General features: G+C 42.7%; 2 protein-coding genes across 4 annotated transcripts in view; one reads left to right on the top strand and one right to left on the bottom strand.

Annotated features, from left to right (window-relative positions):
* On the bottom strand, positions 956-2,631 carry LOC110389106. The gene is made up of 2 exons (XM_021379030.1): positions 2,001-2,631; positions 956-1,191 (listed from the first exon to the last, which is right to left on the bottom strand). The coding sequence occupies exons 1-2, from the start codon at positions 2,629-2,631 to the stop codon at positions 959-961; spliced, it is 864 nt and encodes a 287-aa protein (XP_021234705.1). The 3' UTR covers positions 956-958.
* The window catches only part of KDM4B (lysine demethylase 4B), an 86,055-nt gene continuing 60,992 nt past the window's right edge, over positions 2,282-27,344 (top strand). For all 3 annotated transcript variants that reach the window (XM_021378986.1, XM_021378985.1, XM_021378984.1), the window contains exons 1-5: positions 2,282-2,412; positions 15,232-15,394; positions 17,147-17,322; positions 18,563-18,677; positions 20,102-20,295. In XM_021378986.1, the coding sequence (XP_021234661.1) occupies positions 15,254-15,394; positions 17,147-17,322; positions 18,563-18,677; positions 20,102-20,295 (626 nt within the window). In that variant the 5' untranslated portion in view covers positions 2,282-2,412; positions 15,232-15,253. The remainder of the gene's footprint in view (positions 2,413-15,231; positions 15,395-17,146; positions 17,323-18,562; positions 18,678-20,101; positions 20,296-27,344) is intronic.

Here is a 27,344-nt window from a genome sequence, read left to right as displayed (position 1 = left end):
GAAACAGGTTTCCAGACCTAATTGCTTGTGCAGGACTTTTGTATTCATCTCCCATTATGCTAAGCTTATTTTAATTTTTAAATTTTATTACCTACTATTTTTCACTATAAAGAAATTATGGAAAAACTACTTTGATATTCTTGTACTCAAAGTATTTCATAGTCAGCACTAGAGAAAGGCATATAGTATATTCAATTAAAACACACGCACAAAAAATAAGATTCTCAGTATCTCTTCAATTTTCAGTGGGTTAACTTCTGTTAGATTTCCATGCTACTAAAACCCAAATGTAAAAGACAGATTTTTTTTTTTCCTACTCAAATCCAGCTAAAATAAATGGAAAAATATAGGCATTCAAGATGTTGCATAATTTCACAGCTTTGGTTTTCGAACATTGCTTAGTCGCCCACTTTAAGTTTATTTTAAGGTTAGTGTTAACACTTAAACATTTCAATTTCAGGTCTTTAGTTTCTACTGAAAATATTCTACTTTTTAGTCTATATTGTGTTGAAAAGAATTGGTGGGTGGGAAAGATTCAGGAAATGTGTATATTTAAGTCGAATCTATTGCAATTGACTCAGTCTGTTGTTTCTTGTAATTATTTGGATTTTAGAAGACAGTTTGTTCTTCCACATAAGTTTCAAGTGTACTGTTCTGAGTTTTTGTTTATTTAACAACAGTTAGGATAATTCTACTGCAAATTCTTTGTAATTTAGGCTTGCAGATCTCAAAACACAGAGCTCCAGTAGGAAAATTACTGTGCTATAAGATTAGACGGTGTGTGGCTGTGGATATGATATTTGCTTTGCTTTTTTTTTTTTTTTTTAGTGATTGATAGTAGGATGGTGCTTCATATCCTGTACAAACTTGTGTCTATTGGTGTTCCGAAATTCTAGAGTAAATTAGATAAAGAACCAGGAAGCAAGAAAAGCAGTGTTGGAAGAATGACGTAAGGATCTTATATTTTGTGAATTCCCATCCCTTCCCGGTAAGCGTACAAAATCTGTGGTCTGCACAGTTTAATTGAACACGAATTAAGAAATGCCCAATACTTCTTTATCCTGGTAGATGTCCATGGTGCTGTAAATGCTGCTGGTTGGAGAAGAGTTCTGCGTGATGGTGACTGCAGGAGGCGGTCAGTGCTGTGGTGCAGGTGCACGCTGCAGGTACTCACCCCAACCTGTAGCATCTCTGCAGCAGATGGGCAAAACTGCAGTTTAGCGACTGGTGGGAGCCCATCCAAACTTCGTTGTGTGGCACTGGTGGATGCGTGGGAAATTGGAAGTGTTGGTAAAGCCCAAGGGTGTAAAGAATGAACTGTAACTGGGAAGAGGTACAGTGCGAGTAGTTACGGTTAAATGCTTTCTAAAAGTCTAGCTTATGTGGGATGGGGAACCTAAAACCTGATCTCACTCTGTGTCCTTCCCTTCCCCAGGTTTGAGACCCCCGGGGCCCTCTGGGGCTCTGCCTTTCAGTTTAGGTGAGAGGAGTGGAGAACAGCCACGGCTTTTCCCAAGCACCACCTTTGTGGCCAACGGCCCAGAACAGGTGTACGCAGGTGAGTGTGCCCAGAGCCCCCACCTCTGACACCATTTAAGGCAATGTGACTACCCTGAAACGCAATGTATGCTATTTTTAACACCTCAGTACTACAGCTCGATGATTCCCTCAGATGGATGCCCCAGGGAGCAGCTTCAAAGGAGACTGCAAGGGCTTGAGCTGTACCTCACGGTGAAAACATCCCGAGGGCACAGCGCTCGGGACAGACAACCCCGACGACCCGCTCCGGGCTTGAGGCAGCACAGGCCGCTGGGATGGCGGGCGGTCTCTCTCTGCCCTCCGCCCCATTGGCGCAGGGTGACCGCAGCGCCCCCCGCCCCCCACCTCCCCACGCGCTGCTGTGCGGCTCCTCACGTACTCGCCGCCCCTCGCCCCCGCCGTAGCGCAGGCCCTCGGCGTGCTGACCGGCAGCCCACTCCCCCTATCGACGGCCGCTTTACCCCCTCTCTCGACCAATAGCAGCTGAGGGCGGGACGCCGTCTCTCCGTTGCCGCTTCCTATTGGCGGAAAGCCGCTGAGCGACAGGAAAGCCACTGGCAGATCAGCCTGCTGGTGGGTGGGCCGTCCGTCGGAGCTCTCCACCAATCGCTGCTCGCGCTCCCCTTGTTGTTCACTGCCAGGCAACTTCACGGGTAGTGGGTGCCGTCGCTCATCGGCTCCTCGCCCAATCGGGGCGAAGGTGGCGCCGGCTTCACCCAATGCGCGTGGCGAGGAGGCGGGCGGCAGGTGCTGGCCCAAAGCACTGCGTTCTCCTGCCGCCCCCCTTCCGCTCTGCCCCTCGCCGGGCCGCTCGGGCGCTGCGCTGACGGCAGCCTGGGGTCGCCGCCGCCGAGGGGACCGCCCGCGGCTCAGGTACCGCCGCCCGCCGCGTGGGGCCTTCCTCTGCCACTGTCGCCTACGGCTCCGCCCCCGGGCCCGCGTCGTTCGGAGCCCCCCGCGGTTCAGCGCTGCCCCTCGGGGCGCCGCTCTCTGGACCTCAGCCCTTCTCCGTTCCCAGCCCCTTCCCCCCGCCCAGCCCCTCTCCTGCTCGTCGCGGGCCCGGCTCTGCCTTTCGCTTCCGGACAGCGGCATGCCGCGCCTCCGCCTCCTCCTAGTCCTCCTCTCGGCCCGGCCCCGCGGGATGCGGCCCTGGGCCTGGCCCGCTCCTCCCGGCCCCGCTGCTTTGTCCCCGCGGGGCTCAGGCCGCAGCCCAGCCCGGCCCGGCGCTGCCGATGGCTCCGCTCTGTGATCACGGGGTGGTGTGCGCAGGGCTCGAGTACAGCGACCAGCGGAGAACTGCGGCGCGACGCCGCTTATTTTTATCTTTTTAATTATTCATTTAACTTACTGAGACTGTCAAATTCTAGGGCCAAAAGTGGGCGTTCTTCCCTCTCGAAATAAATACGCCCGTGTTCGTGTGCGGCCGTCCCTCCTGGCATCTGTGTGCCTGGGTCTCTCCTCCCTCTCGCGCAGCGGCTGAAGCACGAGCGCAGCAGCGCGAAGCAGCGCGATGGGCCGCTCTGCTGCTGTCACGCTCCGGTGACTTCCCTCAGCCCTGTGCTGCATGGCTGCCGTATATTTAATTTTCCCTTTAAGAAGCAGGTAGAACGTGTGTGGGGTTCTGTTCTTTTGTGATGTACTCAGTGAAAGGTTGAAACCGTTCAGGAAATCATCTGAAGGTGGCACTGAGGCTTTCCTTCAGTGTTGCCTTTGGTTCTGATTCTGTAAGATGGGATACGCAGTTGTGTTGGATCTGGATATATTGTAGGAAAACTCGTTTAAACTCATTTGTTTTGCAGGGTTAAGGCCCCAGATCAGATCTAGTTTTACGTACGCTCTTTAACTTCTATACTTTTTAAAGAAAGCTTCTGTAGGGAATGGGCGCTGCTCAGGGACACCAAGTGCTTTTGCATTGCTGAGGCCAAGAATGTTGGGTTTTAGTGTATGACCAGGTAGTCTCTGTGGCCGGGCAACATAAATACCTCATTGTCTTATAGCAAGTTAGACCTTCCCAGAATTACTTTCCTTTAACCAAAAGAAGTGAATTTTCAGGAACTGTCCATTGGAAACCTAACAGTGTTTTCTTTTTTTCTCTCTTCACATACAGTAAATCACTTCTTTCTTAGGGACATCTCTGTTTTTGAGGTGGAAAAAAACTTGATGAAGCTTATTACTTTGTATTTCTACTGTTCTGTTAGCAGCTCTGTAGTCACTAGGGCCATTAGGACTACAGTTTAAAACTCAGTTATCTTTCAGCAATTATATAAAATGACTGCCAGAGTACGTATGGGTAATTGGTTTTGTGTCAGTAAGATCCTAGTTCTCCATTTCCCCTGTAATAAACAGAAAATTGAGACAGGGAGACTGACTCCTGCAGAGCCCATAGGAATCTGCTAATTCCATCTCAGAAATGGTGGGATTTGCTCTTGTGCACGGTGTATGTAGGTGATACACTTGGATACAGCAACTGTTTATGGATGAGACACTGAAACTTTCATTGGCAGAAATGTCTCGACCAGTGCTCAGTAATGTGTTGTTAATTCTCATTTTTAGCTCCCTGAAAGGAGATAATTCACCTAACCAACCTAGTGGGAGCAGCATATGTATGGTCCTATGTGCCAGAAGTTAGTTATAGCAGGAGATTAGAACATGCGAGTGAAAGAACAGAGTTTTTGTGCAGATCTGCTGTTCCAAGTTTGACATATAGTTAAGTATTAAATACATCAAGTATTTAAGTAGTATATTTTTATATTTAAGACCTCACACGCGTAAGAAGTTTCATCAGCTTTTGGTGAGAAGTTGATAACAAAAGATTCTTTGAGGGAGAATCACACTTATTTGCTTCAGATAGTGCTGATTGACAGAGACAAGTACCCCAAACTACTCCTCGCTATATGGAACTTGGCTACTGTTGGAGCAGAATGTACTGAAAACTATTTCCAGTGATACAATCAGCTGTGTCATTTAACAGATGAAGTAGAAGGATTAGGTTTACAGATCTGCAGACGGCAGGCTTTGTAAAATCTCAAACATGTGGGCAACGTCTGAGAACTTGGAGCTGTTTTTATATAACAGGAATCAAGTAATTTTATATGGGTTGGGAAAACCAGTTTGTCCGGCCCCACTGGGTGAGCGTGTTGGCTGTATATTTCTTTGTATGCTTATCGAGTGATGTATTTTTGTTTTCCTTTGGAATGCCCAGCTCTGATACAATAAACGGTCTGTTGTCATTCCATAAGTGTAATTAACGTTCAGAATTTACATCTCGTTTTGATGAATAGGAAAGTTCATGCTTAGAAATAACAGCACTGACTTGCTGCAGGCTTACCTAGGCATTGCGTAACACATCATGAAAATCTCTTTGCAGTTAGACAAATTAAAAACTTTTATTCTCTTTTAATTTATTCCAGGCAACATAGAGATCTATATACTACAGATTTTTCATCCCTTCTAACTCACTTTATAATGTTTTGTGCTTTTGAAATGGGTGTGCAGGGCCCTTTACTGTCCATTCATTGTGCCGTATGCAGTGTTACTTGCAATACAGCATCTGTTAACTTCAAAGGTGGATGGTGGCGGAGTATGTCACTGCCAGCAAGGGATTTGCTTCGTGGATTTGGATGCCATCAGCATGCTCCGTGGCTGTGCAAGGCGCTGCTTGAAATGATTGTTTGTCATCTGTTTAGGAATCAAAGGTTGGTTCATCGCTGACAGTGCACTGAAACCCCTGGCTATTGCAGAATATTGGCAATAACGTTGCCATTCTACGTAGGCTTGGCTATATTATCTGTATGAAGTCTTTGTGGGATGAGGTGTTTTTTTTCCCTTTTCCATGTTTTTCAGTAAATTGATCACTACTTAGCAATATTGTTAGCTTTCTTTTGGACCAAGTATGTCCTTGTCAAGCTTATGGGTATAGTCATTTACTACCCTGGCTTAAGTGTTGAGGTATTTCTGTTTTCACTGAGTGAAGGGTTTTGTTTTATACCTTAAGAGTTCCTCTGTTACGTTCTTACTGGATGGCTGCTGACAAAGGAGAATGCATTTGTGTCCCCTTGTGCTACTTGTGCATTACTTTCTGCTATTTTGTGTAAGATCTTTAGTCTTTGAATGCCTCAGCCAGGGCAGAAATGGCTTGCAGTCTTTATTTATTTTTAGCTTCCTTGCTGTTTTGGAAGAATTTCTTGAAATACATAGGATTGTTCTGTTGTTTCCTAAACCATTTGACAAAAATACTGTATTTGAAATACAGCCTGAGAAGATGATGTTGGAAGTTGGTGGGCTGTTTATATGCTTTCCTGAGGAGTTCTGGTGTTCCTCTACTGTTTGTGATGTGTGTTCAGAGTGGCGGGGAAGGTTTTGGTGGACCTCTGTGGTTTGCTGTTGTGGAAAAGCAGTTTATGTGAATGAAGTTTGCCACATTTGTTCCCAGTTCTGTGTTGGAAAATCAAGCAGTGCTACTTTGGCTGTGGTGTGAGTTAAGGTTTGGGGCTGCAGCTTCCAGTGGGGAGAACTGAGCCGGGAGAGATTAAAGTTGTTGAACGTTGCCTTGAAGCTCATGTGAAAGTACCTTTCTTTTCTCCCAGCTCTGCTCAAATTTAGGTTCTAAAATTTTACTCCTTTGAGTCACAGTTTTAAAATGGATATGAAGTGTGTGCCTGGAGACTGTTTCTCATTTTCCCTTCTATGTGTGAAAATGACCATGTAAAGTTACTTACAGTGCAGCTGAGGACAGGTGTTCTTGCTGAAGTGCTGCTGCTCGGTGCTGCTGTCCCCTGCTGCTTTCTGCTCCGTCTCCTCCCAGATATCAGTTCCTGGTGGTGCAGTTGCTCCTAAGCTCGGAATCTGGGTCAGTGTGTCACACCCACTCCATGCTGAACCTATAAGCACCTTGTGCACAAAAAAAAAAAAAAAAAAAGGCAACCAAGTTCTTGATTTCATGTTGGCAAAATAGTAACATTAATTAGAGCAGGATTTTAAACAGCTAATTTGCCTTACCCAGAGAAGACATTGAGCAAGCTGCTGAGACTTTGCTGTGGGCCTGGAGTTCTGTCAGGTGTGCAGAAGGAAGGGAATTAGTCCTTATTAAGGTATTAGTCCGATACAGGAATTACCTTGTACAGAGCGATGCAGCAGTCAAGTTTTCTGACGCTCGTATGCTTTCTGATACAAATTATTGGCTACAAGTTACTTTACAATATTTTAAGGTTTGCTGCACTGCTGTCTTGGACAAGTGTCGTGGGTTGAGACTTTGAATAGGAATATATGCAGAAAAGAGATCCTCTCTTATTCAGCTCTGGAAAGGGGTTTGTGCTTTTGGTGTGCTCCCAAGGTTTGGAAGGCTGAGGCCCTGTCTGTAGTTCAGGATGTTCAGGCAAAGAGAGCCCCAGGCAGTGAGCTGAGCTCCTGAGTTAGTGTTCCCCCGTGGAAGCATCCCTGGCTGACAGCGGTCCCTAAATGTGGCTATCTCAGAACGCACAGCCCTCAGCAACCTACGCGTCCGTGTGCTGTGTTCTTGGGTCTTATTTTTGAAGGAGTTCGGTCCATCTGTACTCAAAGGACGTTCCTCTTGTATCCCAGGAATTGCAACGAGTCTGAATCTCAAAAGGACCGATCCAGATGAAGTGTGTTGTTTTTTCATATAGCCTTGTACTAAAGATTATAAAGATAGTAAAAGACAGTAAGGATAACTGTATAGATGTGCACTGAACTGAAATTTGTAAGACCACTGGTTCCAGATCAGCCAGTGTGCCATCACTGAGGCTGTCGGTTTGTTGGTGTTAGTGTTGGTTTATCTGCCCTGTCAGTATGACAGTGAATATGGGGAAGAGAGCAGTTGTGTAATGATTGTGAATTCAGTCAGGGGGAGGCCCTGCAGTAAGCTGTCGTCTGCATTGACTGAGGCAATTTAATTTGCCTGTTTTAATTTCTTATGGATTTATTGATCTTAAATCCAAACTTGTTTTCTGCTTTTAAATGCTGTTCGTGATGGCAAACAATTTTGCTGCAGTTTGAAGGAAGATGTGAGCAACTGCGTGCTTACAGCTACAGGGATGTTTCAGGGGAAAATTATTTTACTTTAATGAGTTATGCATGCTTGACTTTGGGAGAACCTGGAATTCTGGGGGAGCATAAAATGTATTGGAACATGCTCTAGTTTGTCACATCCCAAGGAGCTGGTGCTTGGTGCTGGGTGCTCGCTGCGCTGAGACCCTACAGAACAATCCAAAGCTCAGAGCAGTTATGAGGCTAAAATTGAGTATATAAATCTTTTTTTTTATTTTTTTTTAATTTAGTATGGAGGAGGTTTTGGCTTTGAATTCTTGCTGCAATCTCACAGAATGGTCCCTTCGAACTGGGTCCAGTGAGTGGAGAGCGAAGTGCAGCGTGTGCGTTCCCACTTGAGTGCTGCGATCTGTTCTTAGCAGTGAAGGGAGAAGTGAATGTTGTTGCAGATGTTGTGACTTTTCCTGAGACTAGTGACACAGTTGCCTCTTCATATACAATCTTATTATTCTTGCAAGAATTTATCTTTTATTCCGCTGAGAAACTGTGTGTAGTGCCTGATCCATGAGAAACTGGCTGTGGGTTGGGTGTTGCTGGTGTACTTAGTGAGAAAGAAAGTGTAGAGGGAGAGAAAAATCTACCATCTGAGTTCCAGCAAAAAATAAAAAAATAAAAAAACACATGAGGTTTCCATTAACATTTGCACTTAGCGCTTAGTAGTCAAATAATGAGTTAAACCTAAATTGAAAGGATTCTTTAACCCTTGTGGCTTGTCAGATCCCTCCGAGGTACTGATCTAGTGACAACAAGAAGGTGATGCAGACATTACAATCTATGTTTTGTTAGTTTTTTGTTAGTTTTGCTTATGTTTTTTTATGGTTCTTACAGTATGTTCAGTTGAGGATTGGACTGTTGATTTCCTCTCCTCCCCCTTCCAGCTAAACTTATTTCCATGTTGAGGAGGTTGGGCAGAGCTTGGACCACACACACGGTGGCACCGGGGGGTTCCACGCGGGTGCATCTCACAGGCCCTCAGAGCACGGAGGAGGTGATGCCATGCTGGGCTCTGACCTTTGCTCCTCCTGCTGCAGCGCAGCCGTTCTGTGACACTTGTCTTGGTTTTTACTGAGAGCAGCGCACCTCACTGCAGGCCAGGGAGACAAGGAGGCAAAGCCATGTTTACTGGTAGTAAATAGATACAGCTGCTGAGGAATTCTTGATAAGCCATCCAGCCGGCCTTAGGGTGAAGGAAGCCTGGAGCAAGCCAAGCCTGTCTTTTTCTTGTCATTACATTGAAAAAGCAAGGAAGGTATAATACTGATCTGTGGACTTGAGGTTTTCAAGGGAAATTTTCAGGTAAGGAAAGAACATAGGCTTAACAATTTGGATGTTGAAACAAGATTAGAGAATTTGTAACCATTGATAGTTTCCCGCTGTGTTGGGCAGAGCTGCCAAGCTTGGGTTGTGCTCTGCCACATCCAGAGGGTTGTAATGGAAAATGGGAAATGACAAAGGTCCTATGATTTTGTTTTAATGATTTAAAATGCTTAAGATATGGTATCCCTTTATTTTCCTAAAGTATTAGAAGTGAATCGCTTGCTTGATTGCAGCTTTCTCCACTCATGTGTAGAAGGTACTCAAAATTTCTTCCCTGAAGTATAAAATTCTTTGTTCTCAGCATTGAAATTAATAATTTTTTTCTATATGAATGATCTTTTTAGTGCTGGAAAAGGCATCTCATTCTTATCTTCAATTATCTTAAGTATTTAGATATTCCTCAGTTAGATCTCTCCATTAGAGATATATATATATATATATATATATTTTTTTTTCCCCCTCGATATCTGGGACTTTTCCTGCCTTGTTTTGGAGTGCTTATCCTTAGATGGTCTCCTACGAGGCTGCATAATTCCCTGCTCTTATGTAGTGTAATGAGCTGCAGAACTTAATTTCTCAGCTGGTAACAGCAGTTTTACTGGTACTACAAGTGCAGCAATGTTTGTCTGCACTAATTAGGTTAAGAGTCAGTAGGTTCAGCGTTCTGTAATAAAAAGGGCAATTTGGCTGCAGAGCACCAATAACCCTCAGTCCATTTTAGGGCACATAAAAACTCCAGCTTATGCAGGTGATAACAGCTCTTCTGTTTGGGAACAGGGACTATGTTCTAGGAGGGGAACTTGTTCTAAGTGTGCCTTCTGGGAAAGTTTTATCACTTAAATTTTTTCCTGTAACTGGTTCAGGGGATTGAAACACTTTTTTTTGTCTTGTGATGGGACTGTGGTTCAATGAGATGGTGGCTCTACGCTGCTGCCATAGGAGTCCTACCTTTGTAACTACATTGTGTAACTAGCATAAGCTCCCCACTCATCACATACTGTAGTACTGTGGCATTTGGCACAGGAGAAGAACAAATGGCCATTGACGGCTAGGTAGCTATCCAGGTTGGTACTGCTGCGAAACTTCCTCTCTCTTCAAACCATGGCCAGCCGCCTGTTTGTTCAGCGTAATTCTGATGGCTGTGGTTCCTTTTTCTGCAGCTGGGTGTGATGCTGCTGCCAAAGCATTGCCCACTGCAGCACATGTTTTGTGCTCTCTGTTGGCACTGGGTTGTGGAGTGCTCTTGGGAGGATATTTCTTATGTTCATAAGACATCTTTTCAGCTCCATTTTAAGTAAAATCTTATGGAGTTTCTGTGGATGCTATGTATTTTTTCTTCACAAAGTTATTTTTGCTACCTGTTGCTTCCCTGTGATGATTTTCCTTAGCAGATTTGAATGCATGCTTTATGCTTTTTTTGCTACAGGTATATATTTCAAAGGATCTTTTCCTTTTTCTCTTCAGATGTGTGTTGTGGGCCTTTAAGACCTGCAACAAAGAGCTGATAGGAAATTTTGTGGGGTTGGTGATGGGAAACTTCACATCTGGAGAGACAGCAAAAGTGGTTTTGCCCATTGTATGCATTAACATATGTGGCAGCAGGGCGTAACGTGTGTAGGAGTTCTGCTGTTAAACAAATCTTTTTGCCTTCTTTCAAGGGCTCAGAGGTGTATATTATTTAGCAAGACTGAAGATGGCCTTCTTGTGCTGCTGTATAAACAATGCGTGTCTTACATCACAAATTGAGCTCTTTCTTACTGTTGAAAGCTGGACTGGTGGTCTAGTCATGGCCATGCTGGTTTGTTTTACTCGAGCAGAGATTTGCCCTGGCTACATGTACAGTCTTTAGCTCCAGCACTAAGATTAATTTCCATTAACAGTCACTGCCTTCAGTCAGTTACCCTCTACTCGAGCCTGAGAAGGGGAGCTGGCATTGTTCCTCTCCTTGGAGAAAAATAGCACCAAAGCCATGGGGAACTGCTTGAAAAGTCCCAGGCCTTCCACTAGGGGCTGGGATTCCTGGTTGTGGAAGTTCATTAGTTATCACAGTCATTGATCTCAGCTGGATTTTGTAGGCTTTTTCTGTTTAGTACAAAGCTTTCAATCAACAGGTGTGGGATTTCAGTCACAGATGTGTCTTAGTTCATATCAGTTTTAGAGGTAAATGTCACTGAAATTAATAACTCTGCTCTTTGCATCCACTGAGATCATTTCTGGACACAAGTGTTTCCTTATTGCTGCTGCAAATTAGAAGGTGCTTCATTATATTTCTGGTTGTTCCTCACTCTTACAAAGAAACGGAATCTACCCAGCTGAGAAAAATACCTTAGTACTTCTTTTCATGAACTAATAGGTGGCTTAGGCTCTCTCTGCCAAATCATCCTTTTCAGTATTACTCACGAAGGGGGGGAGAGGTTGTTCCCATTGTTGCCATCCGCATTGCTGTGTGGCAGAGCCTTGAATGCAACACGATTGTGGCCTTCTCAGAGCATTTGCCTTCTGCTGTGCCATCTCTGTCATTCAGCAGTGTTAAGCAAGCTCATTACTGCACAGTTGGTTTGAGGCAGTCCCTTCCAACCACAGCAGTTCCTCTCAGCAGCCTGGGTCTTGTCCTGCTGCTGTGGCCCTGTAGCATCCATGGGGCTGGGAGCTGAGGGGTTAACAGGGAATGCTGCTGCTTTGCAAAGGAGTTGAGAAAGAAAACGTTTTCTCCCAAAGCTTTCTTAGTGCTTTGGGTGTCTGAAGTTGAGGGGGATGCGGCTGGAGGTAGCCTCCCACACAGAGCTGCTTTTCCTCCGGGTGAGCCCTGCTATAGTGGCTTCGTTCAGTCAGACAAGCATACATTGCAGCAAATGTTATCTAAGGGCCTGCTAAAATATTCCTTAGTATGAAGAAATGGGATTAAATGTGAAAGAACTTGGTGTGCTTTACTGGCTGTGTCCTTCGCAGCTACAGAGCACTGAGCAGTGCTGTTTGTGTGCAGGCAAGCAAGCCCTAGCAGTATTTGCTAAAACTGTGCAAGGAGTTTCTGATTTCCCCCCCCCCCTTTTTTTTTTTTTTTTTTTAATTTCATCACTCCCAGTTTTCAGGAGAAGATGGGATAAAACCTGGCTTTGACCACTTTTTTTTTCTTCTTTCCGTTCTTGGCTGCGGGTAAAATTCCAAATACTGAGAGGCTTCCACAGAGCAGATGGTGTTGGCACAGGTTCTGCTCAGGAAGGAGCTCAGGTTTCTCTCTCTGGGCCAGACACACCGGCCCGGCTGCACCAGTGCCTGTGGCACTTCTGCTCCTGCTTTAAAAATAGCTGAAGCATTCTCAGCATGACTGCGTTCAAATGCAGGTTTGTGGATGGCATCTCTGCATGTCCCACTTCTGCAGTGCTCACTTTTCTTCTGTGTTTCCTGGTGGACAGTGCTTTCTTCAATAGCCCACAGTTAATTATGGCTGCCCTGAACTGGGTGCCAGTCAGCCCAGAGGCCTTCCATCAGGGACATGAGGTGCTGGTTCCCATTTTTGTGTTTCTGTAAAACATTTGTGTAGTAAATTGCTTGTGCATACATGCATCAGATGTTTCTTTTCCTAAAATATGGACTGCAAAGTGTAGCAAAATCCTTTCTGTATGGCAGGATTGGGAATCTCTTCAGGCAGGGCTGCCCTGAAGATGGAAGTGATTGGTAGAGATTGCCCATCTACTCTGTGCTGGTGAGGCCTCACCTGGAGTACTGCGTCCAGATGTGGAGTCCTCAGTACAGAGCAGACATAGACCTCTTGGAGTGTGTCCAGAGAAGGGCCACAAAAATGATCCATGAAATGGAACACCTCTCCTACGAGGACAGGCTGAGAGAGCTGGAGCTCTTCAGCCTGGAGAGAGAAGGCTGCGAGGTGACCTGAGAGTGGCCTGTCAGTATCTAAAGGGGAGCTACAGGAAAGAATGGGAGAGACTCTTTAGCAGGGTCTGTGGTGATAGAACAAGGGGTTCTTGGGGCTTCAAGCTCAAAGAGGGTAGATTCAGGTTAGATATAAGGAAAAAGTCTTTTACAGTGGGGGTGGTGAGGCACTGGAACAGGTTGCCTAGTGATGTGGTTGATGTCCCATCCCTGGAGACTTTCAAGGTGAGTCTGGATAAGGCCCTGGGTAACCTGATCGAGCTGTGGTGTCCCTGTGCGTTGCAGGGATTTGGACTAGATGGCCTTCAGCTCTTCCGACTTGTAACTCTAGGGATTCCAACTCTAAGGATTCTATGATTCTAGGGAACAGAGGGCAGCGATTTCTGGTATAAATGTGGTTGCTGCTGGCACCTGAAGTGAGGAGTGAAGGGTTTTGCTTAGGAGGGTTTTGGTTCCAATCCCTGCAGAACTGTAGTGCCTAGGAAGGAGCCTTTGGAGCCCCCTCAAAGCAGTTCCCTACAGCAGCTACGCTGGAAAGCATCCAGGGGGATTGGAATATCTCCAGAGAAGGAGACCCCACCTCTCTGGGCAGCTTGTGCCAGGGCTCTGCCACCCTCAAGCACAGAAGATCTTCCTCGTGTCCATATGGAACTCCCTGGGCTCCAGTCTGTGCGTGGTGCCCCTTGTCCTGGTGCTGGGCACCACCAAACAGAGCCCGGCCCCATCCTCCTGACCACCTGACCCACCCTTCAGACATGATCAGCACTGATCAGATCCCTCCCATCCTTCCCTTCCCCAGGTGCACAGCCCCGGGGCTCTCAGCCTGTCCCCATCAGGAGGTGCTCCAGGTCCCCGCCATCTCTGCAGGCCTTCGCGGGGCTCTCTCCAGCAGTTCCCTGTCTGCCTGGAACCGGGGAGCCCAGCACTGGGCACAGTGCTCCAGCTGTGCCTCCCAAGGGCAAAGCAGAGGGGAAGAGAACCTCGCTGTCCTGCTGGCTCTGCTTTATGCAGTGTACCCCAGGAAATCATCGGCCTTCTTGGCCCCGGGGCACTCTACTAGCTCATGGTCACCCCATTGCCCACCCGGACAAGTGGGTTCATTTGGCTCTGAAAGGAAAGTGTTTTGCCCAATTAGAATTGTAAAGGAAACCTCTGTGTCTCTGGTGAGCTGGATGCTGACTCTGTGCTGTTTTTGGTAATTGCGGGATGCACTCTGGAGAAATAGAAGATTTGTGCCATACTCACTGACTAAAGCCATGATATGGCAGCTGGTCTCTTTTTTTTTCTAATACAAAGAGTACTTTATTAGGATCTGGAATACGTTTTCATTAGGTCGAAATCAATTTAAATCCAACTCCAGTTGTGATGTTGGCAGTCGATTTTGAGTATGACTGTTCCTGGAGGAAGCCTCGCGGTGCCCTCTGCTGACAGCACGAGCACTGCGCCGGATCCTCTCCAACTCGGAGCTGCTGCAACTGAACTGCCATTAAAACTCGTTTCCATTCTAAGTTTCCAGGATAACCTTATAAAAGTGTGTTTTCAAAATGCCGATTTCATCCTGGATTGCTTTGGATTCTTTTGCCCTACCAATTTTGAAGTAATTGAGCAATTTGGCTTTTCATATTGAAAGGCACTTTTGAAGTTACACGTCTACGCACAGGGAAAAAAAACAGAGGAAATACTGGCTAATACATTTCCCAGAGCTGGTGAGTTATTAATTTTTTAAATTTTCATTGATGCTAAATATAAAAGCATTCAGATAGGAAGCTTTGAGGGGCAGCTAGTTCCGTGCGTCCACTGACATATGCTGGAGGTGGGGAGGAGTTTGTTGTTCTTGTTTGCTGTTCTGGTGAGGTGCAGTTTCAGATGATGAATGGAAGGGGCTGATGTTAAGTCTTTGAGATATATTTAGGCCGTAGTTGAACTCTCAAGTGATAGTGGCATTCCTATCGTATTCCTAATGCAGTCATTTCGTCTGGTCTGCTCAAGTGTAGGTTTGGTTACATGATTATAAATATACTCACATTAGCGTGGCATTCTCCTGATTGGAAGTAAGAAGTCAGCACTGTGATGGCATCTGTTTTAGAAGTGAGTTCTGCCACATACTGCAGCTTTGAATGTCTTCATAGAAAACAATAGAGAAACGTGAGAAAACCTTGTGGAGTTTGCTGGTACTTCCCTCTTCTTAGAGCCCTGCAAACAAATAGACTAATTGGATTTTTGATCAGAAATCCTTCATATCCGTGTTAGAGTTTTCTGCTTATAAATGCTTCCTTGGAAAGCAGGGGGAGAGAGAAATCCCAAATATATTGCTGCATTTCTCTGGAATTCATTAAAGCATGTAGAAAGAAAATAATGATTAATTACTGTTTTTTTTATTCCTCTCTTCTTTTTTTCTCCCTTTTTGTTTTCACTGCTTAGGTGCTGCCACCCTCCTGGAAATATGGGGTCTGAAAACCCAAGTCCACAGAACCCTGGCTGTAAGATTATGACCTTTCGTCCCACTCTTGAGGAGTTTCGGGACTTCGGGAAATACATTGCTTACATTGAATCACAAGGAGCTCACCGAGCAGGTCTTGCCAAAGTGAGTTTGCCCAGTTCTGGGAGTTGAAAGCTTTCTGAAGAATGCCTTCCTGAGGCTCTTTTGCTAAGGTGCCTGTGCAGTGATATCATTCAGAAGTAGTGTTCTTTTGTGTAGTCATGTTTTTTTAAAATTGTATTTGCAATCTCTGCGTTTTGGTTTACCAATAAAATGGAGGCAAAGGAGTTACAGGCCTTTCATAAGAGTAAAATAAGTGTTCAGCTAAAGTATATCTTTTTCTGATCCACAGTGGGGAAACAAAAACATTCCCAGCCCTTACCGAGATGGGTTAAGGGTATTGCCATGTCCTGAGTCTATTGCTGAAAATACAGACGATGGTAGCCAAGGTCCTCAAGGAGGTGTGAGGTTTTCATCTTCCTCAGATTGCTGGGTAAAGGATCAAGTTTTTCAGGTCTACTTAGGGTTGGATATGGAAGGGGGTCTGAAGTCACATCTTTATGAATGGGTGAAGACTTCTTACTCTTAGCTTTTTTTTATGCCCTAAGCAATTACCTTGTGCTAACTTGAATCTAGACCTGTAAATGTGTCACGTAGGTGTGTATCTCCAGAAGTACCTGAAAGCCTTTTTGATCTTCCAGAAGTAGTTCTGCGGCAAGCTCTGAAACCTGTTTCCAGCTTTCCTTCCCATCCACGTCTTTACATTGAAACAGATGAAACGTTATGAGAACTCTTCATGTGATACTTTTGAATTCCAGTACATGACATATGAAGCATATGACATGCTGCTTGGAAAAGAAAAACATCTAGCTGTCTAGAAGGATTGTTTCTGTGGCAGTGTTATGTTGTTCTGTAGCTGAGAGAGCATTTGTTCTGACAAAGTAGTTGATAAACATGGTATTTAGCAGAATGTAATAAAGCACAGCAGAGAAGTAAAGCTTTTAGGCAGGAAATAATAGTGATTTCTTTTAAAATAGGTCAATTACTGTTTTTATTTCATAAGTAGAGCAAGGTGTTGATAAAAGCCTGTCAGTGAAATGTTTCCTTGTCCACTCAAATGTACTAGCAATTATGTTTCATGAGTCTGCTGAGGTAGGTTATTTTAATAAAGGTTGTTGGTGATTTGCAGATGTTATAGAGAAATGACTTCCTGTAGGAAAGCATTTCTCTATAACATCTCAGCATTTCAAGTTAATTTCTGTGTTTAATTTATTGCAACTACCATTCAGAACTGTGTAATAGCAGTAGAGCTCATTATATCCTAAAGGAACCATGGCTACAAAAATCACTAGCTTGTCTTCACATTCCCATAACTTTTTTTTTTTTGTAAATCCTTACACCAAATTAGATTGTAGATATATATTTTTTTCATTCTGCTTGCACACTGGATGTGCACAGATGTGTCCCCTGTAATGCAGAAACACGCACTGGAAAAATGGAACAGGATCTAGTGAAAGGTATCCCCACACATGACAGGGTTTGGGACTAGGTGGTCTCTTCCAGTCCAAAACATGCCATGATTCTGTGATATCACTTGTGATTGTGAGCCTTCCTGTTTAAAAAAAAACAAAAACAAAACAAAAAAACCCCACGAAGCACAAACAACATCCCCCCCTGCAATGTTTCTGATCTTCTCCATGGAATAGTCATGTAGACTACTATGAAAGGATTTGTTGGTTATTTGAGATGCTGCTCTTATCAGATAACATATAGCAGCAACATGAAATACCTTCTGTTTAAACTTGCTTAACTGAGTAGAAATTGTTTGCTTGTTTTGAAGATTTTGTTTATTTCCAGGTTATTCCTCCCAAGGAGTGGAAGCCCCGAAAAACCTACGATGACATAGATGATATGGTTATCCCAGCTCCCATTCAGCAGGTGGTTACTGGCCAGTCAGGATTATTCACCCAGTACAATATACAGAAGAAACCCATGACTGTGGGAGAGTACCGGCGTCTGGCTAATAGTGAGAAGTATGTCAGTGTTAAGTGCGCTTATGTTGTGACTGGAAGAGTAGTGCAGTAAGTCTTTCTTTCTGACAGCAGGCTGGAAAGAAAGTACAGTGAGCTGTGTTAAATAGAAAGCATTTTGGAGGCCACAACATTTTCTTGGTACTTGACCTCCAGAATCTCAAACCAGTAGATAACTTCATGGCTTTTGGTGCATCTGTGATCTTTTTCTTGGAGTTGGTATAGAAAGATTCTTTGAAGTCAGCATTTGACTAAGGCCCTACCTGAAAACAATGGCTTGAGGCTCCAAGAAGAGCTCTCAGTCAGTTATTGTTGTTCTGGAAAATGCGTTTCATTGCTCAGTTACAAACATGAGTATGTTTGAGTGTCTTAGCATCTTCTGAAGAGCCTGGGAATGTTGCAGAACACTTCAGTTATCTGGGACAAGCTAATCGATACAAGCTGCAGTTGCATCATTTTTCTAGAGTCAATTTCCCAGAGCTCTGGAATACTTTGAGTTTTAACTCAAGCATTACTGTCAACATGCAGTCAACTTTGAAGTGTTGCTAACACAGCCTATAACAGTGCTTTACCTGTGTTCAGCAAACTGTAATGACTTCATCTCATGCATTGCTAGGATGATTGCTAGGATTTGATGCTTCACGTAAGTGCTCATCCTGTTTGTCAATATACACTAAGAGGTTCTGTAGAAAGATTTTAAAAGCAGTAAATTATATGACTGAATAGAATTAAAAATGGAATACATCTTCAGCAACCTCTTGAGTGTGTCTGCTTTGAACGTTAACTTATTTTTATGGGCACTAGGAGATGAAGAGAGAAGAGGTTTAAAAGCCTAGGTTACAGGACTAGAAGCAAAAACACTTGTGCTTTGCTGTATCCATGCGTTGCAACATAATATTAATCCAGTTTATTTTTTTCTTTGCCTCTTTTCTCTTTCTTGCTGAATTTATTATACTTTTATATTATATAGTTTGTTATATAATAAAAAATGTAGATAATTTGCTGATCATTTGTACGTTGCTTTGAGGTAATGAAATGGAAGATGCAATAAAAACATGTCCAGTTTTACTGTGTGCTGTATAGAATCAGCTGCCTAAACTATAGTCTTTCCTGACACTAGCTAGTAGGAGTGTTAGCAGGTGTTTCACAGTGCTGAGAAATGCACTCTTCTTGTCAGTCATTTGTCTGCAGTGAAAGTGCCTTAGGGCTTCTTGTATCCTTACCTCTTCTGTGTTCTTCTCAGATATTGTACTCCACGCCATCAAGATTTTGAAGACTTGGAGCGCAAGTACTGGAAGAATCTCACTTTTGTCTCGCCAATTTATGGGGCTGATATCAGTGGCTCTCTATATGACACAGTAAGTGAAAGACTCCTCATTCATGTGCATTTTTACTGTTCCTGTTAGGGAACAGTGATTTAGAATTTTCTTGATTTAGTTTAGGCAACAAACTTAAAGCTGTGCTTCTCTTCTGTAGTTATCTTTTGAGTAGAATGTGGCCTGTTGTTTGGAGTGTAGTCTGACTGCCTACAGTACAGACTCTGTGTTGGTATAAAAGTTTATATATAATATCGTTATGGTTTAGTATGGATTTAATTGGAATAAACTTAGATTCTGAAGTCTTCATAGCCATAGACTTCAAAGTTACCCAGTATTTGGTGCTGTGATAAGAGTATCACGTTCTTGTACAGATTTTTGGAGAAGTAGTTTCTTCATGTACCGAATGTGTGTTCTTTCCTTCAGTTAACTTCAAGTTCCTCTAAACAGAAATTAAATAATTGGATTACCAGTGAGATCTAAAGAACATTTCCTGTTGTCCAATTACTGATACGGCTGCAAGCATTAAGTTGTTGGACTAATGAAATTGTCTCTGCACTTCTTTGCATCTCCATTTACAGCTGCTTCCTTTCTTTAGTCCTTTCTCTCCTGCCTGTTTTTTTGGTGTGGGGTTTTTTTTTTGTTTTTTTTTTTGAGTTTGATATAGAAAGTGTAAAGATTGAGCAGCATGAGTTTCACTATCTAGCAGTTACTCCAGCAAGCAGCATGAAGCTGGGATTGCTTGCATACATATCAGCTACTTACCTGCATGATAAGCACACCGGAGGAGGGATATGAAGGCAACTGTTGGTTTCCTTTTGGAGATAGTAGTACTCTTTAGACAATTGCAAGGTTAAAGATTTTTATCAGTTAATTTTTTTTTCTATTCTTTATTGAAGTAGAGAAAGCCAACAGCCAGTTTCAGAACACTTCCTATTACTGCTTTTTTTTTTCCTGTTTAAATACTGATAATAACTAAACCATCTTCCCTATTCTGTATCTGAAGCACTGAGCTCATGTAGAGGCCTCTGCCTCATAGGCCGCATTTCAGTCTAGTGGTTCTGATCAGCTGACACATACTCACCAGGTGAAGAACATCGGGATCGAATGTCACTGAGAGAAGCATATGTTACCCTTAGTTTATCTTGTGTTTATTAGTAGATCAGTTAATGAATGGTAGAGTGCCAGAGAGTGAAAGAGCCACTTCAGAGAACACATTTAGTGAGAAGCTATTAATCAATCCCTTTGCCAAAAATAATGGTAATGCATCCTTTTCATGGTTATTGATGAAAGTTAAAAGTAAGCCTTCTGGAAACAGGTAGAATTAAATTAATGCAAGTAAACAAACATTCAAGGTAACACTAGGATATCCACATGTTAAGGCACCAGAAGGAAGCTGTAGGCTGTTGCTGTTCTATACTAAGTGCTGATGTGCTCCAGTACAAAACATTTATTTTGAATTATAGGATGTGGAAGAGTGGAATATTGGCAATCTGAACACCCTGTTAGACATGGTGGAACATGAGTGTGGTATTATTATAGAAGGTGTAAACACTCCCTACCTCTACTTTGGGATGTGGAAGACAACGTTTGCTTGGCATACTGAGGACATGGATCTCTACAGTATCAACTACTTGCATTTTGGGGAGCCAAAATCCTGGTAAGTGGTATCCTGATAGGTAATAGCTACGTACCATTGCCTTGTTGTACTTAGAGACCACTGCAAAGTCCTTTTTTTCCCATCTAATTTCATCAGGCCTACCTGATCTCTCACTTCCCACTTTTTTTTTTATTTTCCCTCCTTTACATGTGAAAACAATTTTACTTTTTTTCTGGCTAACTTGCTTGACGGTCTAACAGCAGAATTAGGAAGGCTTGTTGACATTATGATTACGAACAGATTGCAACATTTGACACATTTTTGAAAACCGATGCACAGGAGAGCAAATGATGGTAGGAATGTGTGGATGTTTTTGAAGCAATTCAGTAGCACTGTTCTTGCATTGTTTTGTAAGTAAGGGATTTCAGTTACTTTAAAAATTTCCATTTTTTAAGTCTATGCTTTCAACTCCAGGGACAAGGTAGGTCAGAGTATTGTATGGTCAGTTCTTAGAATGATGATAAGCATTTTTCAATGCTTTTAATGCATGAACTGGTTGGAAATAAATTTCCACAAATGTAATTAATAGATAAGGATGAAATTAAGAAGTTAGGAGATCTAGAGTAAGTTAGCAAGAACCAGTATTTTTTTTTTCTCAAGCCTCCTATTTAAAAATATAACCAGAAAGACTTAGCTAACTCAGAAGAGCTTTGCTGAAGATCTTGATGTGACTAATAAATATTGACATTTGTGTGCAAATTAGAGCTTAAATGTCACTGTGAAACTGCTGTCATTATGCCCTGGCAGACAAGATCCTCCCAGCTTTCTGCGATATGAGTCCCCAGTGTCACTGGGTATCTCCAGGCTGTTAGCGCCTGCAGGCATATAAAAGCTACCAACAATGAAGATGCTGTGATAAATGGATATAGTGTTCTTCTGCAGTCTTGAAAAAGGGTGGAAGGAGGGGCTGGACTTGCAACATTCAGCTGTAAATGTGCCCTTTAAAAATCTTTTCCAACATGTCAGAAAATTTTTTTTGCCAGCATTTGTGATTCTTAGTCTCCCTTGTTCAGGCAGATGTACAAAGGTTTTGCAGAATCACTTATGCTATCTCTGTTAAACAAGTTAGATTTCAAGAAACTTGGATTTTGAATGAAATGAAGCATGCTTTCATATTAGATTTTCAGTTTTTTAATACATCTTCAGAAGCAGTTAGATCAAAATTTGATCCTCATCTCCAGTAGGTGGTGCCGTGAGCACACAAGAACGACTTTCCTTTGCCCAGACAGTGCAGTGACCATCAGCAAGGCACACATCTTTGGAGTGTCTGTTTCAGCACACAAGAGTTAACTGCTCTAAGAGCTGTACAAGCAGCTGGCCTGAGGTTTGCATTAGTATTGTGTGGTCATATCTGCCTCTGACCACTCCTTTCATGCCTGCGTATTGGGAGATTTGCCTGGCCTATCTTCTGCTCACTTTTTGTTCTGATCCTGCAGTAGAGGGTTCTCTCTTTCAAGAAGCAGAAATAAGAACAGATTACTTGGAAAAGAAAAGCTAGTTGCAACATGAAACTGATGCCTTTACAGCTTAGGAACAAACAAACTCTCACACTGTGAGCAAAATTTAGAGAACGGATGCTAAGTGAAATAGACACTGAGTACTTGTGGCCTGAAGTAAACCTGCATGCATCTTAGGAACTTCATGTTGTTATTGTTGGTGTTGTTTGTTTTGAGTAATGTAAATTACAGTATTTGGATGCCAACATATTGTGTCTATCATAAGGATGATAAACTCATTGCATGAAGCTGTGTTAAGCAGTGGCTTTTCCATATGTTTTTAAATATGTTTATATGTTTATTTTCTTTCTTGTGGGAACTACAGATTGCATGGTAGAAAAACAAATAAACCCTTCAAAAAGGAAACACCTGCATGTAGCATGTGTGTGTGAAGAGGGTAAGAATAAGAAAAAACTAAAAACTGTAGATGGAAAATTGTATGACAAATACCAGATCTTAGAAGTTCTCAGTAGCTTTTATTTCTGTCTAATCCTGTTAAGGAATTTGGGGACATGCTAGGGCAACACCTGATAGTTCCCCTAAGAAGAGTTTCAGCTGTTGAAGAATTCAGTAGCTAGTACTTACAAATGGAGAAAAGAGATCATGAAGTCTACTTGAAAGGAGCTCAGGTCTTTCTGGTTAGAAGTTAAAGCAAGAATATGCTCTGCACCTGGTTTAGGAGAATTAAAAAAAGAAAAAGGTATTTTTACTGTGCTTAAAAGGGAATGAAGGGGACCTACTCACCTATTGTGTAGGTCTCTGTACAGTAACTAGTTATGTAAACCTTATGCAGACAGGAAGAAATGAGGATTTTGAGGTTAGACCATGTTTCCTGTTCAAGTGAACTTTTTATCCACGTAACTGTGTAACACAAAAATAGATGTATTGCAACAGGATGCCATTGCTGGTTTGGAAGGCCTTCGTCTTGTTCCCTCTTCTTGCATGAGGAAAGAGTATGCCACTTGCCCAAGTCATTTCTTTCTTCTTCACCCTGATTACTTCTGTTAATGAGTACTTAAGCTCTTCTGTGAAGAAGTGTTGGTTTCTGAGGAGCAAATCTGAATACCACTTTTAGCAGACCTGGAACTTTGCATCCACACGAGTAATTGCTGTATGATTGCAGTGATCCCGAAGATCAGGTGGGGGAGCTCTTGGACTTCAGTGATTAAGCGCCAGTGGTGCAACCTGGCTTTACTCGAGGATGGTTGACATGTGCGTGTTTTTTTCTGGCGCTACCTCGGTAGAAATTTCCCAGCTTCCTTCATCCCTTTTACAGACCGTTTGATTCTGACGGTGATCATCGTAGAAACACCTTGGGGAATAGCAGAAGTGTGGAGAGTTACGGAGTCTACCGGTTTGGGGTTGAGCTCTACAATAAGAGGCAGAGATATTGTGTGGCTGTCAGAGATTAGTGTATATTGGTAGTATTCTGCCCCCAAATTGTCTGTTAAAAATGTAACTCTTTCTTCACGTCTCTCGTAAATTATCTTAGGCTATTTTAATTCGAGCAGTGTAACCAAAACTCCGCTTTGCAGGGTAGTGAGTGGGAATGGTGAGAAGCCACTAGTTCTGTTTTGTCGTAAAGGTAGGGTGAGAAAGGATTTGGGCCGTTTGAAGTTGCTTCCCACACCTCATTCAAGTGAGTTTGGCAAGAAATGATCATGTTTGTTTTCTATGGAAGAGGTGAAGTGCCTTTTCAGGGAGGTCTGGATATGGTCAGACCATGAGAAGCCACATCAGAGGACAAAGATAAGCTGAAAGAGGAATCTCTGCCTTCTGTAGGTCTGAGAAGATAGCTATTGAAATATTATTTTGCATGGATCTTTTATTTCTATCATTTGAATTCTAGATTATACCTCTTACAAAACAGGAGCTTTTGGAACTCGGATTAGAGTTAAGATAAATGTTTGTGTTTCTGCAGTGGAAGATGGCTTCTTTGTACGGCCATGCAGCTGCTTCTTGGATTGAACAACTCCTTGATTAATATGTGTTTCTTTCACTGCAGAGAAGTCCTGCTGCCAGCACTTTCTTGAACTATTCCTTTGCCATAAACTGAGTGGAACAGACAGTAGCAAAATGAGCTCTCTACCCAGTGTTGTGTCACGGGGGATGCAGGTTAAAATACTATTCGGTGCTAAGTGAAGCTTTCGAGTAATGAAGGGTCATCTAGTGATGGGGGAAAGCTGAGGGGGTAATGGAAGAAAGCTTTTTTCCTTCTTCCAGTCTCATGAAATGATTTATCTGTGTCTGTAGATTGCATTGCATTTGTTTCTTAATTTTTGTCTCCTAACAAGAACAAGCCCTGTTATCGTTAACCAGTGTAACTGCTGCTGCAAAGATACCTGTTCTGCCTCTTTAGGCTTATACTTATCTTTTTTTGAAGTTGATCCTCTTCTTTGTTGCACTCTTTCTAGGATATCCGCGTCTGGTCTACAGCATAGTCACACTTCTGTTGATTTAACTAAAATAAATCAGATTAGGCTAAAGAGGTAATATGGAAGGTGTGGGCACTGTCCATCAAATGTACCACAAATTTTTTGTGTAATTTCATTTTAAGCCTCTCAGGCAGGGAGCTGCCAGACCAAGTCTGTTGCTTGCTTGTTCCTCAAATTATGAAGAAATGTTCCTCTCACATTAGTAGCTCAATTACCTTTTCATAGTCTGTTTTATTCTGTTGTTTTTTTTTCTAAAAGTTTGAATGTATCTCATTTTGCAGCCCTATATTAAACCTCTTGTGGTAGGAGTTTTTACAGCATCAGTTATACATATTACATATAATTACCTTATACATTCATATGCTGAGATCTAAAATTGAGCATATTGTCAAGTGATGCTAACAGAAGACTGATTTTTATAGTGACAGAAGCAACAAAACTGAATGCCAGGTTTTAATGCTTCATGTTTATTACAGCGTTTTACTGAGGAATGTATGCATCTCAGCCCTTGTGATTTCAAAAGCATATTTTTAAACACTGAAGTACTCCACCATCATTTCATTTTATCTCAATAAAATAGCGTGAGTGCACATACGTGCTCTCTCCTGGCATAAATTGTGGTCTCGCATATCGTTTCTGTGGGTTCTCTTCCTGCGTTATATATGGGTTATTGTTTTACACTCCTGAATTGCTGTAGCAGTAATAATCACATTTAGAGGAACAAAACAGGCCCTGTGGTCTGATACTGCCAAACCAGCAGTGTCGCCACTAACGTTACAGGGTGGTAAACAGTGCAGGTTCCATTTCTCAGATATTTTGTGACTAATCCTGCCATACAGTAGCAATATTTGATATATTTTTGTAAGTATTAATGGGATGTTACTCTGTATTATTTCTCAGAAACTGCAGATATTAAATCAGAGTGACAGTGAGGATGGTAATCGATTTTTATAAAATGTCTCTCTTTCCTTATTGTGATGGATGCTTAATCTCCCTGTACTTGAAAGAGGGAGCTGGGTTCAGCTTTCAAGTTGTATGGTGTTCTCTCCAAACACTCCCCTGTTGAGAACGGGTCATGCCTCATCTGTTTGCTTTCAGATAGCAGACTTTTGCCGGATCAACAGTTTATGAAGAATTAAGGACAAATTAGCGAAAGAATTTTAAAATAATATCACTAGTTGAAAGCAGTGGTCATGTACAATTACATTTTAAGAACCACTTTTAGAGTTCTGTCTTGTAGAAGTCTCAACACCATTTTCTTGAAGATCCATAGAATTACCTGAAAACTTTATTGGTTAAAGAATTGGTACTTTGTTTTCTCTGGTTCTCCGGAGGGCTGCCTGTGCCGGGTGGGTCTTTCTGTATGAGCTGAGGAAAACAAGTTCATGGGAGGACTTGCTTATAACATCTACACTGTAGTAAATTTGGATTATGTTACAGATGCCACTGTCAGTAGGGAAATATCACATTTTCTGAGAGTGATATAATGGGAAGATTTAAAGCAAAACATGTTTGTTCCCCTGAGAGTGGATTGTGAGAGGAACCTTGTTTTTTCTTGGCTAATAGCATATCCTAAAGCAGCTGCAGATATGCAAGTGCTGAGGATCTTACTGCTGATTTTATTTTTTGTTATTGTCTTAGGAAGCACTGCAGCTGTCTTAGTCAGAAATTTTGTCCTATCCTCCCCCCAGGATAGAAAATGTTGATCCCTGGAAAACTGTCTTGGGGAAATAAAATGACCCAATACAGTCACAGAGCTTAACTCTTCGGGTTCTCTCATTCTTCATTTTCAATGCAGGATACTGGGTCCTTGTCCCCATTTCCCCTGTGTGGTATTCTGCACCATCTCTCTGCTTTAACAGACTCTCACATATGTTGCAGTTTATGGTGAACTCAGTGTAATCTCATTTAGAGCAGCTGGATTGATACTGAGTTGTATAGCAGCAGAGGGAAGGGCATTTGTCCCTTGCATCATTTATTGCCTTCTAACTGTTACATTCCCCCAGGGAGCCATTGCACAAGGTGGTTGAATCACTGAATTGATCAGATGTGATTAGAAGTCTTGATTATTAGGATCTCAGTAACCCTTGCATCCTGGAGATCCTTGAGTTTCTTAAAGGTTGATTAGCTGGAATCACATAGGGATTTTGCCCTTGAGGGAACTCAGGACTCTGAATTTGTTATGCTGTGACTTTTCATTTTGTACCATAAGAGGATAGATGTCTCTATAGATAGATGTATGCTTTTTAAATTTTACTTACTCTATTTTTGCAGCCTTCTCCCCCATCCCCTTGATCCCCAAGGTCTCCATCAGCCTTCCATGGGAAGTGCATGAGGCTGCCTTCTTCTGAAGTGCGTGCACATTTGCAGCTTGTGTGTTCCACTCTTGACAGTAGAGATTAATAGGCTTGTTGGGGTGGAGTAGAGGAGAAAGGAAAGGCAGAGGAAGGCCATTTGGCAGTGATGGGTTCCTTGCAGCTCACAAATTTCCTTCCAGCCTCTGCTATCCCATGTAATCTGTTTTACAGCTTTGCGGTTTTGGAGTGAAAAAGAGCAGAATTTATGGTGATGGTTGATTTATAGATTAACAGCAACACCATTTACTCTCGGGCAGATTTGGCAATGCAAGACCCTTTTGTATTGATAAAAGGGATAGAGGAAAGAACAGTGATACTCATCAAAAGAAATAAAAGGAAAGTGAGATAAAGTATGACCAGGCAGAGTAGCTTTTCACTCTGCTATCTGTTCTACAACCGTGAGGTGAAAGCTGCTTTGGAACAGGATTTCTAGAATGAGAATCCATGTGCGTGTTGGTTTGCTCTGAGATTTGTGAAAGGAGTGATGTATTGAGATGCAGAGTTACATCCCCCTGTAATTCACTGATAAATAAGGGCAATGCCGCGGCGAGTTATTAATATAGCCTTTCAAGCTTCATATACTGCAGTCATTAGTTAATCAATACAAGCCACGCTCTGCTAGTAATTCTCAAACAAGGCTTCCTCCGGGCTTGAGAGTACTGTTTGTCCTGCAGGTGGTGCTGTGACTGAAGGATGATGTAACTCTCATTAAAGCAGGAACAGGGCACGTTGATAATCTGCTGTAAAATTCCAGGAGGTTG

Source organism: Numida meleagris, chromosome 27 (genome assembly GCF_002078875.1).
Source record: "Numida meleagris isolate 19003 breed g44 Domestic line chromosome 27, NumMel1.0, whole genome shotgun sequence".
Taxonomy (NCBI): domain Eukaryota; kingdom Metazoa; phylum Chordata; class Aves; order Galliformes; family Numididae; genus Numida; species Numida meleagris.
This window is presented reverse-complemented; position numbering and strand designations above follow the sequence as displayed.

Coding starts and splice junctions, on each gene's coding strand:
- LOC110389106 (XM_021379030.1), bottom strand. CDS start 2,631: ATGCCGCTGTCCGGAAGCGAAAGGCAGAGCCGGGCCCGCGACGAGCAG. Junction 1,192..2,000: donor GCTATTGGTCGAGAGAGGGG/GTAAAGCGGCCG, acceptor CATCTGCTGCAG/AGATGCTACAGGTTGGGGTG.